The sequence below is a fragment of the Terrapene carolina genome, unplaced genomic scaffold (genome assembly GCF_002925995.2).
Source record: "Terrapene carolina triunguis isolate 2854851 unplaced genomic scaffold, T_m_triunguis-2.0 Scaffold190, whole genome shotgun sequence".
In the NCBI taxonomy this organism is placed as follows: domain Eukaryota; kingdom Metazoa; phylum Chordata; order Testudines; family Emydidae; genus Terrapene; species Terrapene triunguis.
Genome location: NW_020664541.1, coordinates 797,171 through 810,002, shown reverse-complemented (window position 1 = coordinate 810,002; position 12,832 = coordinate 797,171). Strand labels below are relative to the sequence as shown.

The window sequence follows — 12,832 nt, the reverse complement described above, 5'->3', positions numbered from 1 at the left end:
AGGGGTCAAAGATTAAAAGGATGTGGAAAATGAACTACCATGTCACCCTACGTCAGAAGTGGTGGTCTCTCCGGAACAGGAATGAAGGCACTCTGGCAGGGTTATGTGGGAGAAGTTTGCACTGCTGCTAGCTATGCTGTACCTGTTCCATGGACAGAGGATGTCAGTCTCTAGAGCTTTTGACCCGGCACATTTCACTAGAACAAAATAATCCATTTTTAACGGAATCTTTGTAATATTTACAAAATGGATCAGCAGAAAACAGAACAGTGTTTTATTACCCACAGCTGTATTTCACAGAGGTCAATCCATCTAAGTTCCCAATTAGCATAAACCCATTCAAGCCATCCTTGTAGTCTTTCCTCACTGCCTACTCATTCATGCTTCTAAGAGCTGGCTAGTACTGCATTCTTTCTCTCTCTGTCTGAAGGCACTAGCAGTGGCAGGGCTGAGTCCCCTGCTCCAGAGAAGCCATTCCCCAACAACGTTTTCCCCCCGGTTGTGTGCCACGCCCCCTGCCGTGCCCTGTAGCCGTGGCTGGCCACAGAAGACCATCCCGACTTTACGGCTTGATGGAGTGGAGTCCAGTGAGAAACTCAACAGTAGCTTCCCATCAATACACTGCAGCTCCTGGTACTCTGACAGCACCAGCTGCAGCAGCCCTCGGAGAGCCAGGCCGGTCTCCCTCACCGTCCCCAGCCAGACTGGAAGGAGCAGCAGGCAGTTCCATGGCAGCGCTGGCAGCCTTGTCGAAGCGGTAAGTCAACAAAGTCACAGCGGCATGGGAATGACTGCAGCAGCAACTAGAAAGGAGTCATCTTTAGGGCTGCTGTAAGAGGATAGGTATTAGTAGTGCAGACAGCAGTGCTGGGCTTTGGTAGCCATTTCCAATCAGTGCTTGGTGGCATGAGTAGGAGGAGAGAGAGGTTTGGTTGGGAAAAGGGAATGGCCAGGCAGGAGCTTGGATGGTGGATGGAAGGGTGATGGGACTGATGATGCTAGTGCTAATTTGTATCTTTGTGTTCTGTCCCTGGTTTCCCACTTGCTTTTGAAGGTCTTGATTTCAGAAGGACTGATGCAGTTTGCGCAAGATCCAAAGTTCATTGAGGTCACAACCCAAGAGCTAGCAGATGCCTGTGACATGACAATAGAAGAGATGGAAAATGCAGCAGACAACATACTCAATGGTAACAGCAAGCAAAGCCCCAATGGCAACCTCTTGCCTTTTGTTAACTGCAGGGACCCAGGGCAGGACAGTGCAGGAGAGGAAGAGGAAGAGGTGCAGAACCCGGATTGTAGAAAAAGTCAGGAGGAGCTCCAGGACAGCAGGATTTATGTCAGCAGCCTGTAGTTGCCAGGGCTGAAGCGATGCTGGTTTTTTATTTGTTTCAATGTTCCTAATGGGTTTGTTTCAGAAGTGCCTCACTGTTCTCGTGACCTGGAGTAACCGGAACAGCGTTCTTCATTCATTTCTGTTGGGACGAGTCGCAGAGTTGGGTGGTGTAAGAGAGCTTTTCAGGAGCGAATACAACCCCAGCATGTGTCCATGAGAAGGAGGAAGAGGTGGAGGAGGAGAGCCAGCTCCCGCTTGTTCTCAGTCGCTGCACAAGGAACGATGGCTGCTTCCTGAATGCAAAGGAGAACCTCAGCTTCCTGTGGATGGCCTAGCCAAAAGGACCCTGCATCAAACGGGTGTCTTTCAACTTTGCTTGTAAAAATCATTTTGCACATATTCTGTATGAGCCTCACCGTCTCCATAAAGCCAAGGCCCTTTTGATTTGGAATAGAATGATGGACTTCTTCTGCTGTGGATTCCAGTACCTTGTTGGGGAGGAGGAAGCAGAAGAAGCCTTAGGGGACATGAGAGGCAAATGGCAACACTGCAGGAAGGCTTGTTGACAGAAAATGCAGAGACTCCCAGGCAGTGGTCTCTGCCAACCAATCAGAGCTCAGGCAGTCACTTCTGCCAACCAATCAGAGCTCAGGTAGCCATGTCTGCCAACCAATCAGAGCTCAGACAGCCAGCTGTGCCAACCAGTGGGAGAGCAGGTAGCAGGCTCTGTCAAGCAGAGCTGAGGCAACCTGCCCTTTTCTAAGTGAGGTGGTGATGGGCTTATGTAGATCTCTCTTTGTTTTTGCAGTTTGATATTTTCTTGAAAGCATGTTCCAATTTTTATTTTGAATATTTTTGTTTTGTTTTGGAGGGAGAGGGGAGAAAGGCGTGTTTACAAAATTTTGTAACCACCTACCCTTTTTGTTTTGTTCTGTCTTCACCTTTGCAAATGTTAAATTGGTTTGGTTACATTGTATTATTTAAACTATTTTTTCTCCATTGAAATTCGGTAGAAGCTATAATGATAGAAGAGTTTTATCAACCATTATGTACACCAAGAATTTGTAATTTAATTTGATAGTAATTGAAATCTCCTTTTTTTTGTTGTTGTTTTATAATTTAAAGATAGTAGGCAATGCACTTGATATAGTCTTGCACATTTGAGTGATTGATTTGGATTCTTTTTAGTGCTAGGTATTTTTGTGAGTGAGTGTGTGAGCGGCACTGAGTGAGCGTGTGTGTGTATGTGTGTATAAGTGCAGACAGTTCTCCACTTCCTGGTTTTACCTTCAGGAGATCTGTATCTGGGGCCATTTGAATGCAAAAACAAACCACTGTCTCTGCTTTTGAAAGGGGAATCAGTAACTCTTTGCATTTTCTGTTCCACAAGATATGCAAAAACAATGCAATAATATTAATTTTAAAATACAATTGTGAGTTGTGTTGGCATTAAAACTGTATAGAAACAAAATTAAGGGGGAAAACAAACAAAAGTGAGAAGGAGTTATGCTTCAATATATTCCGTGTGATGTTTTATTGCATTGATAATGTTTCTGTTGAAGAAACCGTAATACTTGAATTCAGGTCAGTTTCAGTATTTTTCAAATATTTTTTTAAAATGAATTGCAATTGTGCCAAGCGAATATAATGAATTGAATTAAGTTTGTTTTAAAAGATCACTTCTTGTATATTTTGCTGCATGTAAAGTAAATCATTTCGTATTTGGAGTGTGCCAAGCTTTACCTTTGAACTTTTAAGTGCTTTTCTACGTGTGGTTGGGGAAATGGGTACTAAATATTTTTTTTCATTTTTTAATTTGTACAATGAACAAAGTGTACCTAGTGTAAGTAACTAGTCTGCAATCCACTGACAGGTTGAACGTTACTGATTTTGCATATCTTGTGTTCACTTTCCTTTTTCCTCACTCCCTTAAACATGCACAATTAATTTCTGAGTAGAGTATCTTGCTTCCTGAAACCAGGACATTTTATCCAGTCTTCATCCTCTTCCCTGTGCTCAGATTCTCTCAATATTTCTTCTCACTAGGGTGGCTAAATCCATATGCCAAGCTGATCTGGTACGATTTCTAGGAACTCAGCTGGCACCAGCAACTCGGGGGGATGGGATTATAATATATAATTTCACATTTCTTTCACTGAATCTCTAACTCTTGGTCATCAATAATAGAGTTTCCTGGGGTACATGACAGGCAAATGCAAGAGGCAGAGTCATTATCTAGGGAAAATAATCTAGCTCTGCCCTTGACTGATATTCCAGTGTTACTGAAGAGAATTGCTCTGGTACTGCTCTCAGCTGGAGACACAGAGGGTTAGTGACATGAGCCCATATTTTGCTCTCCAATGTGTAATCTCATCATTCTCCTCATACTTGAGTTTATGGGCCAGGTTCTGGGCCTCAGTCATACCACTTTAAATCTGGCATAACTCCACTGAAGTCAATGGCACTATGTCTCCCGCCCATCTCAATCTTGTTATTGAATCTGAACTTCCTCTTGTCCCTCCTCTGCCTGGCACTTGTCTCTTACTAGTGACAAACCAGAAGAGAAATATGTAGATCTTATGCAACTTGCTGGGTTTTCCTTGGAAATGGATTCTTCATTTGAAACCAGTTGAAAAACTACATCATGTGGAATCTTGGCTGTCTATCTCTAAAACTCTCACAAGTTTTGCTCCATTTTCCAGACGGATCCCAGAGCTGAAGATCCATACTGAATAAAGAAGAATGATCTGATTCAGGAAAATCAGACCCAAACTTTCATCCAAAACTTGAGCTTATTCTGAGATCTGAAAATGTTAAGTTTATTATGTCTATTGTTTATATTTTCATTTACCTCTGGACTTTCCTGCTTTTGAATGGGGCCTACAGGAGAATCAACAAAGGGATATTTTTGGTGGTATTGTATTCCCAGTGGTATTATCAAGTGGCCAGCAGCACTTCAATATGTCCTGGATATCTTACAAGGAAAAGCCTCTTCTCAAGAGATTTTTATTGAACCAAAGAAGCTTGCATCAGTTTAGCTACACATTGGGGGAGGGGGGGGGGCAAAGTCTTGAAATCCAGGACTTACCTAGGCAAAATTATGCATAGACATGGATCAGCCCAGTGCTTGTTCTTTACTGAGACAAACTCTCATGGAGTTTTGCCTGTGACTTGCATATGGATTCGGGATTTTATTTCTGGATACTTATCTGATCCAAATCAAACCTCCAAACCTTTTGAAGACTCTCCATTTTTAGTGTTGTGATGCATAGGTCCAGTGCTATTGAAAATGAAATAGCCCCACTGCTAATCACCTATTTCTGAGAGGAAGTCAGGTGGCAGAGTCTCCCTAACTCATTCTCTTTTACTGAATAGTTCATTTGATGCACATTTAGTGGTCACATTTGTTGGTGCTCATCACCTCTGAAAAACAAGCTACTAATCTGTAGTAGTCTTTACTGAAGTCAGTGGGAGTTCTGGATGCTCAGCAGGTGCTCATTTCCTCTTAGGATTTGGCCTCAGGCTAGAGGATGAAACGTACATCATCTACATCCTTCTGTGAAAACTCCTATTCCCTCAGTGATCACACCCTGCAGAGGGCTGGAGAAACCCCATCTCTCTACTGAACAGTCCTCTACATCCTACTGATTTAAATGCTCGTGCAGAGAGGACAATGCAGATGAAGATGATATTTATAATTTGGGAGTGGTACAAAAATCAGAACTTGCTGATGCCAGCTGTGCTAATTTCACTCTCTTTGGAAGATGGCAATTCATTTAGGTACTTTCTGACATACAGATTGCAATAGGCCTGAGCAAAGAGCTACTGCCTCCTTCAAGTGGGGCAGGGTCTGGGCCATGGTGGGGAGGAGAGGGCAGGTTTAGTTCCCTGGCGTGTCTTTCCTTTCCCTGTGTATTGGAGCAAGTGTCAGGTACAGTCACTGCGCTGTGGATGGAAACATTGAAGAAGTGAATGATTGAGGAGTTTTGTGTAAGGAAAAAGAAAGGAGGAAATAGTCTTATCTTCATCATTTGAGTGTGGTTGATCTGCAGCTTGCTAACAGTACACTGCAGACTAAAGACATTTCTTACAAAACAACATACCTGCTCTCTTATCACCCCTGGTCATTACTCCAGGCAGCACCAGGCCAGTTACACTGGATGCATTTCTTTTTTCTTCCTTATTCTGTATGGCTGCCATGATGGAAAAAGTGGGACTGATGATTCAGAGCTGGAGTTTCCTTATCCACAGACCTTTTCTGCATCATCTGCCTCTTCAGCTGGACATATGAATGATGATGATGATGTAGATGCTGCTGCTACTGTGAGGGGTTCAACCTGTTTCATTCCCCTGCCCGACCGCACCCCAGTCTGGAGGGACAGCTGAAGGAGCGCCATGTACAGAATCGCATCTATTTCTGCTTTGTTTTGTGACTCAAAACCCTGCCCCTTCGATGGCTATGACAACAACAACAACAACAAAAGGGCAAATGCATTTTTTTACATTTCTTGATAATTTTCAAAGCAATGTATCATTGCTTTCTTTAGACTGATGCCAATATAACAGTTGTATGGGTCTCAGCCAGGCTCCTGTGTCTTTTCTGACTGCTAGTTTCAGATTGCTGTGTGAAATGTATGCATGTTTGCACACAGACACAATCCCACAAGGTGACAGACTCACAAGCCAGCCATGCTAACATGCTTTTTACATGCAGTTGGAGGCCTCTTGCTTCTTACATATATATGAAAAAACTAATCAGCAAACCAGAGAATATTCTTTAATGAAGCAGCCATATTTGGATAGAACTGAATAATATAATATATATCCACAATACAGCCTTGACTGTCCAAGTGTCATGTGGGACACTGAGTAAGAAGTTTGGAAATCAAGGGATTTTAAAGCAATTAACATCTATCAAGGAACCTGAATCTACTTCAGATAGTTGTGAGTTTTGATAGGTTCAGATAATCAAGATTGTAGTGCATATAAAGAAAATCATAATTCCAGTCAAAAGATCTAAATCACTTCTCACTAATGCCAGTGTAAACCAAGTATAATTCATTTGAAGCTAATGAGGTAATACTGATATCACACCGGTGTGAAATCAGAATCAGGCCCAGAAAATTTATTTTTTCTTCCTTTATTTTCTTCCCTGAAGGAGCCTGACTATAATTTTTGCATAAACCTGAGCTGCCTATGTTTTTCATTTTTATTTTAATATCTGATTTTAGTTGGCTTTGTAAGATTAATTAAAAATGGGAATTAATTTATAAGCCCCGGGATCAAAACAGTTCTTATCAGAAGTCCAGTCCCAAGAAAGTCCCTCTGCTGCTGCTTTGTTTCTGAGGATCTTACAGTAAGAGCCGTATGGCCTCCCTGCTTCAGTGGGCCTGACATAGGGGCAGGTGAGAATGGCCGCACAGCAATGAAATGCGTGGTGCAGCACTAAAAACAGACGGGTCTCTAACTTAACATAAAGAGGTCTGTGGTATCACACTAAGATGAAAGTCTCTCCTGATATTAAATTCAGTGTCCTGTTCAAAGCCCCTATTCTCCCCACCTTGTAGAGACTTTGCTTATGATGAGCATAAAGAGAAGCCCCTCTTTAGAAGTGAACAGTCCTGTCTAAAGGGCTACCCGAAAAGTGAATCTTCAATAAGCAAACTGCTGTAGGCATTTATCTACTTCAGCATTACAAATGACTTCATGGGAGGCAAAAATCAATAGCCCACAATCTCACCACATTCTCACACTGTTGCTTCTTTGTTCCATCTCACTCAGACAACCTGCTTTCATTGAAGTCCATCACATTCTCCAGCCACTGCTTTCACTTGGTCCAGGAGCAAACTGGCTGGGTCATAGGCCAAATGCTATGCCACAAACACAGACCAGGGCAGACATGCCTCCTTCCTAGAACAGATGCTCGCCCAACCTTCAAACAACCTCCTTCCTATGCAGTAACCTTCCCAACCATCTTCCCCTACTTAGTACAGAGCCCTCCCACCGCTAGTCTTCTCATCTATATGATAAATGTCCTGAGTTGTCCAGCCAGGCAAAACGTAATCTATTTCCCAGAGAGAATCCGGGGCCAGTTTGCTCCTGGCTCAGTCAGTTAGACTAGTATTCAATACTCCTTAAAACCTCTCAATGCCATGACCTCTTGTGGAAGTGACACATGCAGGGGTGTCCAGTCCAGCTATGATCATTTGAATGGGGGAAGATCTCAAATAACTAAAAGTGAGATTTTGAATATCACATTACAAACTGCTGCATCACCCAAGAGAGAGACTTTTAAAACTGCCTTAACAAATGAATTCAAAATGAGGGAGTCTCCCTCCAAATGAGTGACACATGGCAACAACAAAGGAAAAGCCATTTGGGGGAGTGAAATCTGGCTGGAAGTGGCTGGAATCCAGCTTAATTCCAGAGGTGAAAACATAGTTTAGGGCCTGATCCTGTAGTACTTACTCAGGATAAATTCCCCTTGACTTCATTGATTAAAGACTGCAAGATCAGGACTTTACAAGGCAGAGGTGGGTATTTTCTTGCCTGCATCTGATTAATTTGGGGACTGATCCTGCAAGGTGCTAAGCACATGTATTTCCCATTGGCTTCTGTGGAAGATTTGGTTGCTCAGCATCTCTCAGGCTCAGCACTTGAACATCATTTCCTGCTCGGACCATCAGCTATAAATGTTGATAAATGTAGGTGTTTTGCCTTCATTTTAATTGCCCAATGCTGTTAAATGAACTGTCCTAGATATACGCCACCCCAGATGTAAGTCTCCTCTCCCACACTTCTCTCCACCCCAGATGTCCCTATCATCTTCACTGAAGCCCTTCCCAGTACTAGTTCTTTACCACATCCCACAATTTTATACCCAGGTTTCATGAAACCACAGAAATGCTTTTGTAAATAATGCTGTACAGTTTGTAACTGTAAGTGTACGCCTGTCATCGGTGCCAGAGTCCGGCTTGCCCTCTCGCACGTTTTAAAAAATCAACGACGAAAAGTTAGAGCAAATGGCCCACAAGTGAGCGATAGGGTCATCTCTGTGGGACAAATGTATATTCCTGTAAGATTGCATTTTTATCTAAGGAATGATGTTATTTTAAAAATTGCTAATAAATTTCTAAACAATGCCTAGATTGGTTTAGTATCTGTAAATTTTATCATAACTTCTTTTACAAATCCATCCCCTTCTTTCAACAGTGTCTAAAAACAAGCCAAGTGCCTGCAAACCCTTATTCACTTGAATAGTCACATTGAAGTTAATGGGATTACTCATGTGATTTAAGAGTTCGCAGAATTGGGTCCTTGGTACTGACAAGACTATCCTGATAAATATCACCCTAGAAAATTCAGTTACATTTTATAGTAGAATGACCCTAATTACATTGTAGTTACTCTGTAATGTCTGACTATAAAGTGTAACCCATGTAGTTAACCTTCTGGCTATAGGATTTTGTGCTACATATATATCAAAATGTATCATTTTTGCATAATTACAATTAAATTAATACCTTAAGCATGAAACTAACAGGGTATTAAAAAGTAATTAAGAACAGGAGTACTTGTGGCACCTTAGAGACTAACAAATTTATTTGAGCATAAGCTTTCGTGGGCTACAGCCTACTTCATCAGATGCATGTAAATTTGTTAGTCTCTAAGGTGCCACAAGTACTCCTGTTCTTTTTGCGGATACAGACTAACACGGCTACTACTCTGAAATAAGTAATTAAGTCACCTATTTAGCTTACTGATTATATGAATTTGTGGCATAACTATCCTGCAATTTTTTTTTATAATTCCAGTGGAACAACACTGTAATTACAAACACAGTATAATAAACCATAGGTAATTACAGCCACTGTATTGCAAAGTGATTCAGAAAATTCTTCTCCAAAACAAATCAATGATTCTTCTTCAACTGTTTGTAAATAGCCTCTGATCTTGGTAACTAAATGTTGCAATTGGGGGGGTCTTCCAGTGCAGACCATAATCACTGGAATCTTTCATTGCAGCATGAGGCTATGAGGACGAGGTACAGAGACACAAGCCAAACTCACCACTGGCATAAGCTGATCTAATGTCATTGAAATGGAGTGGCATTTTCTTATCCAAGGACTAAATTTGGCCTTCAGTTAGAAACTTTCACCACAAAACCATGAGAAACTGCCTTGGTCTCAAATTCCATTACAACCCGAACATTCAGCTCAGATTTGTTGAAAAGTTTACTTATCTGCGACCCATTTCAGGATCAGGTGAGCCAGGTGATGGTTTTGTGTTGAAACCATGTGGAATGTGTGGTTTCGATGCAAAATCAGGTGAAACTCCGAGGTTTAGAATGTATTTGAATTTCAGGTTGAGGATGTGTTCAGACTGAAACTCGAAGTGAAACCTGTGGCGGTGGGAGGAACTCCATGTACATCAGCTAAAAGGTTTGCACAAGCCCTTGTGAACCAAAAGTACTGAAAGTTACTCCCTACCATAGGGAGATATCGTACTATGCACTTTCATAACACCTTCCACTTGAGGACCTCAAACCACTTTAATCCAATGTTTATGAATTAAAATTCACATCACCTCAAGGAGGTTGTTATATCCCCAGTTTACTGATGGGGAAATGGGCCCTGAGAGGTTCTGACTTCCCCTAGGATACACCTGAAGTCAGTGACAAATCCAAGAACAGAAGTCAGTTCTATGACTTTTCAGCCCCATGATTTAGCCACAAGAGTATCCTTCTCCTAGCAATAATGTGAATGTAATACATAACTAATTCACAGTTCACAGCAAACGCCGAGGTAAGAAGCGAAAACTAGAGTCCACCTCTGGCTAGCCTGTCACAGGATGGCCAATTCAAAGTCTGCATAACGCTGTGTGTTAATGGATCTTTCCCCTGGGCACTCCAGCCTTTGACAGTATGGCAGTGCCCTGGCTTGCTCTTTCTGTCTGTATTCCAATGGGCAATTTACGGTCAGAGTTAGAAGGAAACAAGAAAGCCAAGAGCTCTGAGAGGCACTGACTACAGGGCACTTGTTGATCTTTTGTTTTTTTAAATCTGCCCCAATAGGCAATGGGTTTTCAAACATGCGTGAACGGAAGACATGAAAATGGGAAAATAACATAAACATTGTAAATGAAACACAACAAGCCTAGGGATTTATAATGAGATCTAAAGCCTTTCATCTCTAAATTCAAGATGGCTTGGATCAGCAGTGATGGGAAGTGGTTACTATCTGATGACGCCATGAATTGTGGTCTCAGCAAAGTTGCATCCTCAGCACAACCACAAACTGGCACTTTTACTTGCAACCACCACAGAAAGGCAGAGTACTAAATGAACAGAGATTAATCTGTTCTCTCACCCCTAAGGTGGGCCCTTCCATAATGTAGTAGGAAGAGAGCCTGAAACATAAGCCCTTGTATCAGAGGCCTGGTATGAGGCAGGCCCTGCTCAGAATCTGGCAAGAAGAGGGCTGATATTGCAGAAATACACATTCCTAAGAAGTGCTAAGCACAGAGTACTCACACAAACACATCCCAATATCAAGTGGTACCAGAACATCCCGATATCAAGGATGATACAAAAACATTCCCCAAGGATAACAGAAACACACTGACCCCTCCTAAAAGATCAGGTCAGGATGACACAACGTAACTTCTTTATCTCGGGGTATAAAGATATATCTCAGAGGGCGTATTTTTGGCCAGCCTCGGGGGCAGTGGAACATCCTGCCACTGACTGAGCTGAGTCCATTTTCACAGGCATACATGTCTTAGTATCCTTCTAGAGTCTGCCAGGTGCTATTACAGTGCTTCGTCAACAACCTGGCTGGGTGCCTTCGTACCTTAACGGATCTTGTGGTCATTGGGCAGTTCACTCGAGGTCTGCTGTGCCAACTGTCTGCAGAGCTGGGACAGCATACAGGGAGAACACACACATGCAGCCACATGTGAGAGTTAATGTACATGGGTTCAGTGTGGCAAAGTTTTCTTTGATGCTTTGTAGCTAGAGAACTTCAGTCTCCAGCACTGTCAGGACAGCACTTACCATGAGCAATAAATTCACTAAACTGAATAATACAAAAGTTTCATTTTGACTATATGTGGACAATACAGACCAAACAATAGTTGGCTGGTGAGAATTTCAGCTTGTGTATACTTTGCTTGAGTAGGTTCAAGATGTAAAAGGCTTTATTTTCCATTGCCTTGCACTTTGTGTGGTCACTTATACCTGCACAAATTTTAAAATGCTACACAATCCCAATAGTAGCATCTTACACCCACTTTGCATAAATATAATTGACTACACAGGATGCAAAGCAGGGGAGAATCAGGCCCTAAATTCAGCTCTGGATTGAGTTTGATTAAGGAGTTCAAATCTGGGGTTTTCATTTGGCTCATAAATAGAAGGGCCATTTGGAGAATTTGGCTCTGAAGCCAGAATTGGTTGAAGGCTATCTTTATACTTACTGTGACAGCAATGGTTGCTACTCATTAGCTACGTTTCCTTTCCTCACATCAATACACCATGAACCCACAAAGGAAATTGTTTACCTTGTATTTTTCTCTTTGTAACTGAACATAACCTACCTTTAGGATGTTACGGGATTCAGTGTCAGGGCCTCCCGAATTTTGCCCTTCCCCAGAGACCTATAATGAACTGTTTGAACAGGATGGCCAGGTCACTAGCTCACTGTTTACTGGTTAGGTGTGTGGAATACTCAGGAGGCTCAGACATCAGAAAACTTTGATTGGAGTCCACATTACTGCTGAAACACAAGGTAATTTTCAAAACATGCTCGCTCCAACACTTTCTTACTCAAACATGTTTTTTTGGGGCGAGCAGGGGGCAGGAAGAGTGCCTGTTCCAGGAGCAGAAAGCAGGGAGGAGAGTGTCTCAGTGGAGGCAGTGACAACATGTTTAAAAATAACACCTTCCCAGAAACACATTCCGTGCCTGGAACAGATCTCAGACCACCTTGTACTCTGGGACCCCCCCGCAAGACAGATTCGGGCTGCTCCTGTGTGGGCACACAGGGTAGAGAAGAGCATGCAGCGACCCCTGTCCTCCTACGGATCCCCCCTGCAGGGACAGCCACACGCCTGCGACGCGTGGTCCCGGAGCACATGGTGTGAGGGAGTCACCCAGGGCCGGTGCAATCATTTAGGCGACGTAGGCAGTTGCCTAGGGTGCTAGGATTTGGGGGGCACCATTTTCTTCAGCAGCGACCAGGGCGGCCGGATCTTCGGCCGCCCCGGTCACCGCCGGCATTTAGGCGGCGGGAGCTGGGGCAGTGGAGCGCGGGGAAGGCCACCTGCAGCAAGGGGGGGGCACGCAGGGGAACCCCCGCCCCAGCTCACCCCTGCCCCGCCTCCTCCCCGAGCACGCAGTGGCTGCTTCACTTCTCCCGCCTCCCAGGCTTGTGGCCCTAATCAGCTTGAGAAGTGAAGCAACGAAGGCACGTGCTCGGGGAAGAGGCGGGGCAGGGGTGA

At 43.2% G+C, this 12,832-nt stretch overlaps 1 protein-coding gene across 2 annotated transcripts in view; it reads left to right on the top strand.

The window, feature by feature from the left end:
* The window catches only part of CACNA1C (calcium voltage-gated channel subunit alpha1 C), a 594,404-nt gene extending 591,837 nt beyond the window's left edge, over positions 1-2,567 (top strand). For both annotated transcript variants that reach the window (XM_024210494.2, XM_024210493.2), the window contains exons 45-46: positions 431-757; positions 1,055-2,567. In XM_024210494.2, the coding sequence (XP_024066262.1) occupies positions 431-757; positions 1,055-1,351 (624 nt within the window). In that variant the 3' untranslated portion in view covers positions 1,352-2,567. The remainder of the gene's footprint in view (positions 1-430; positions 758-1,054) is intronic.
* The last annotated feature ends 10,265 nt before the right edge of the window (positions 2,568-12,832 follow it).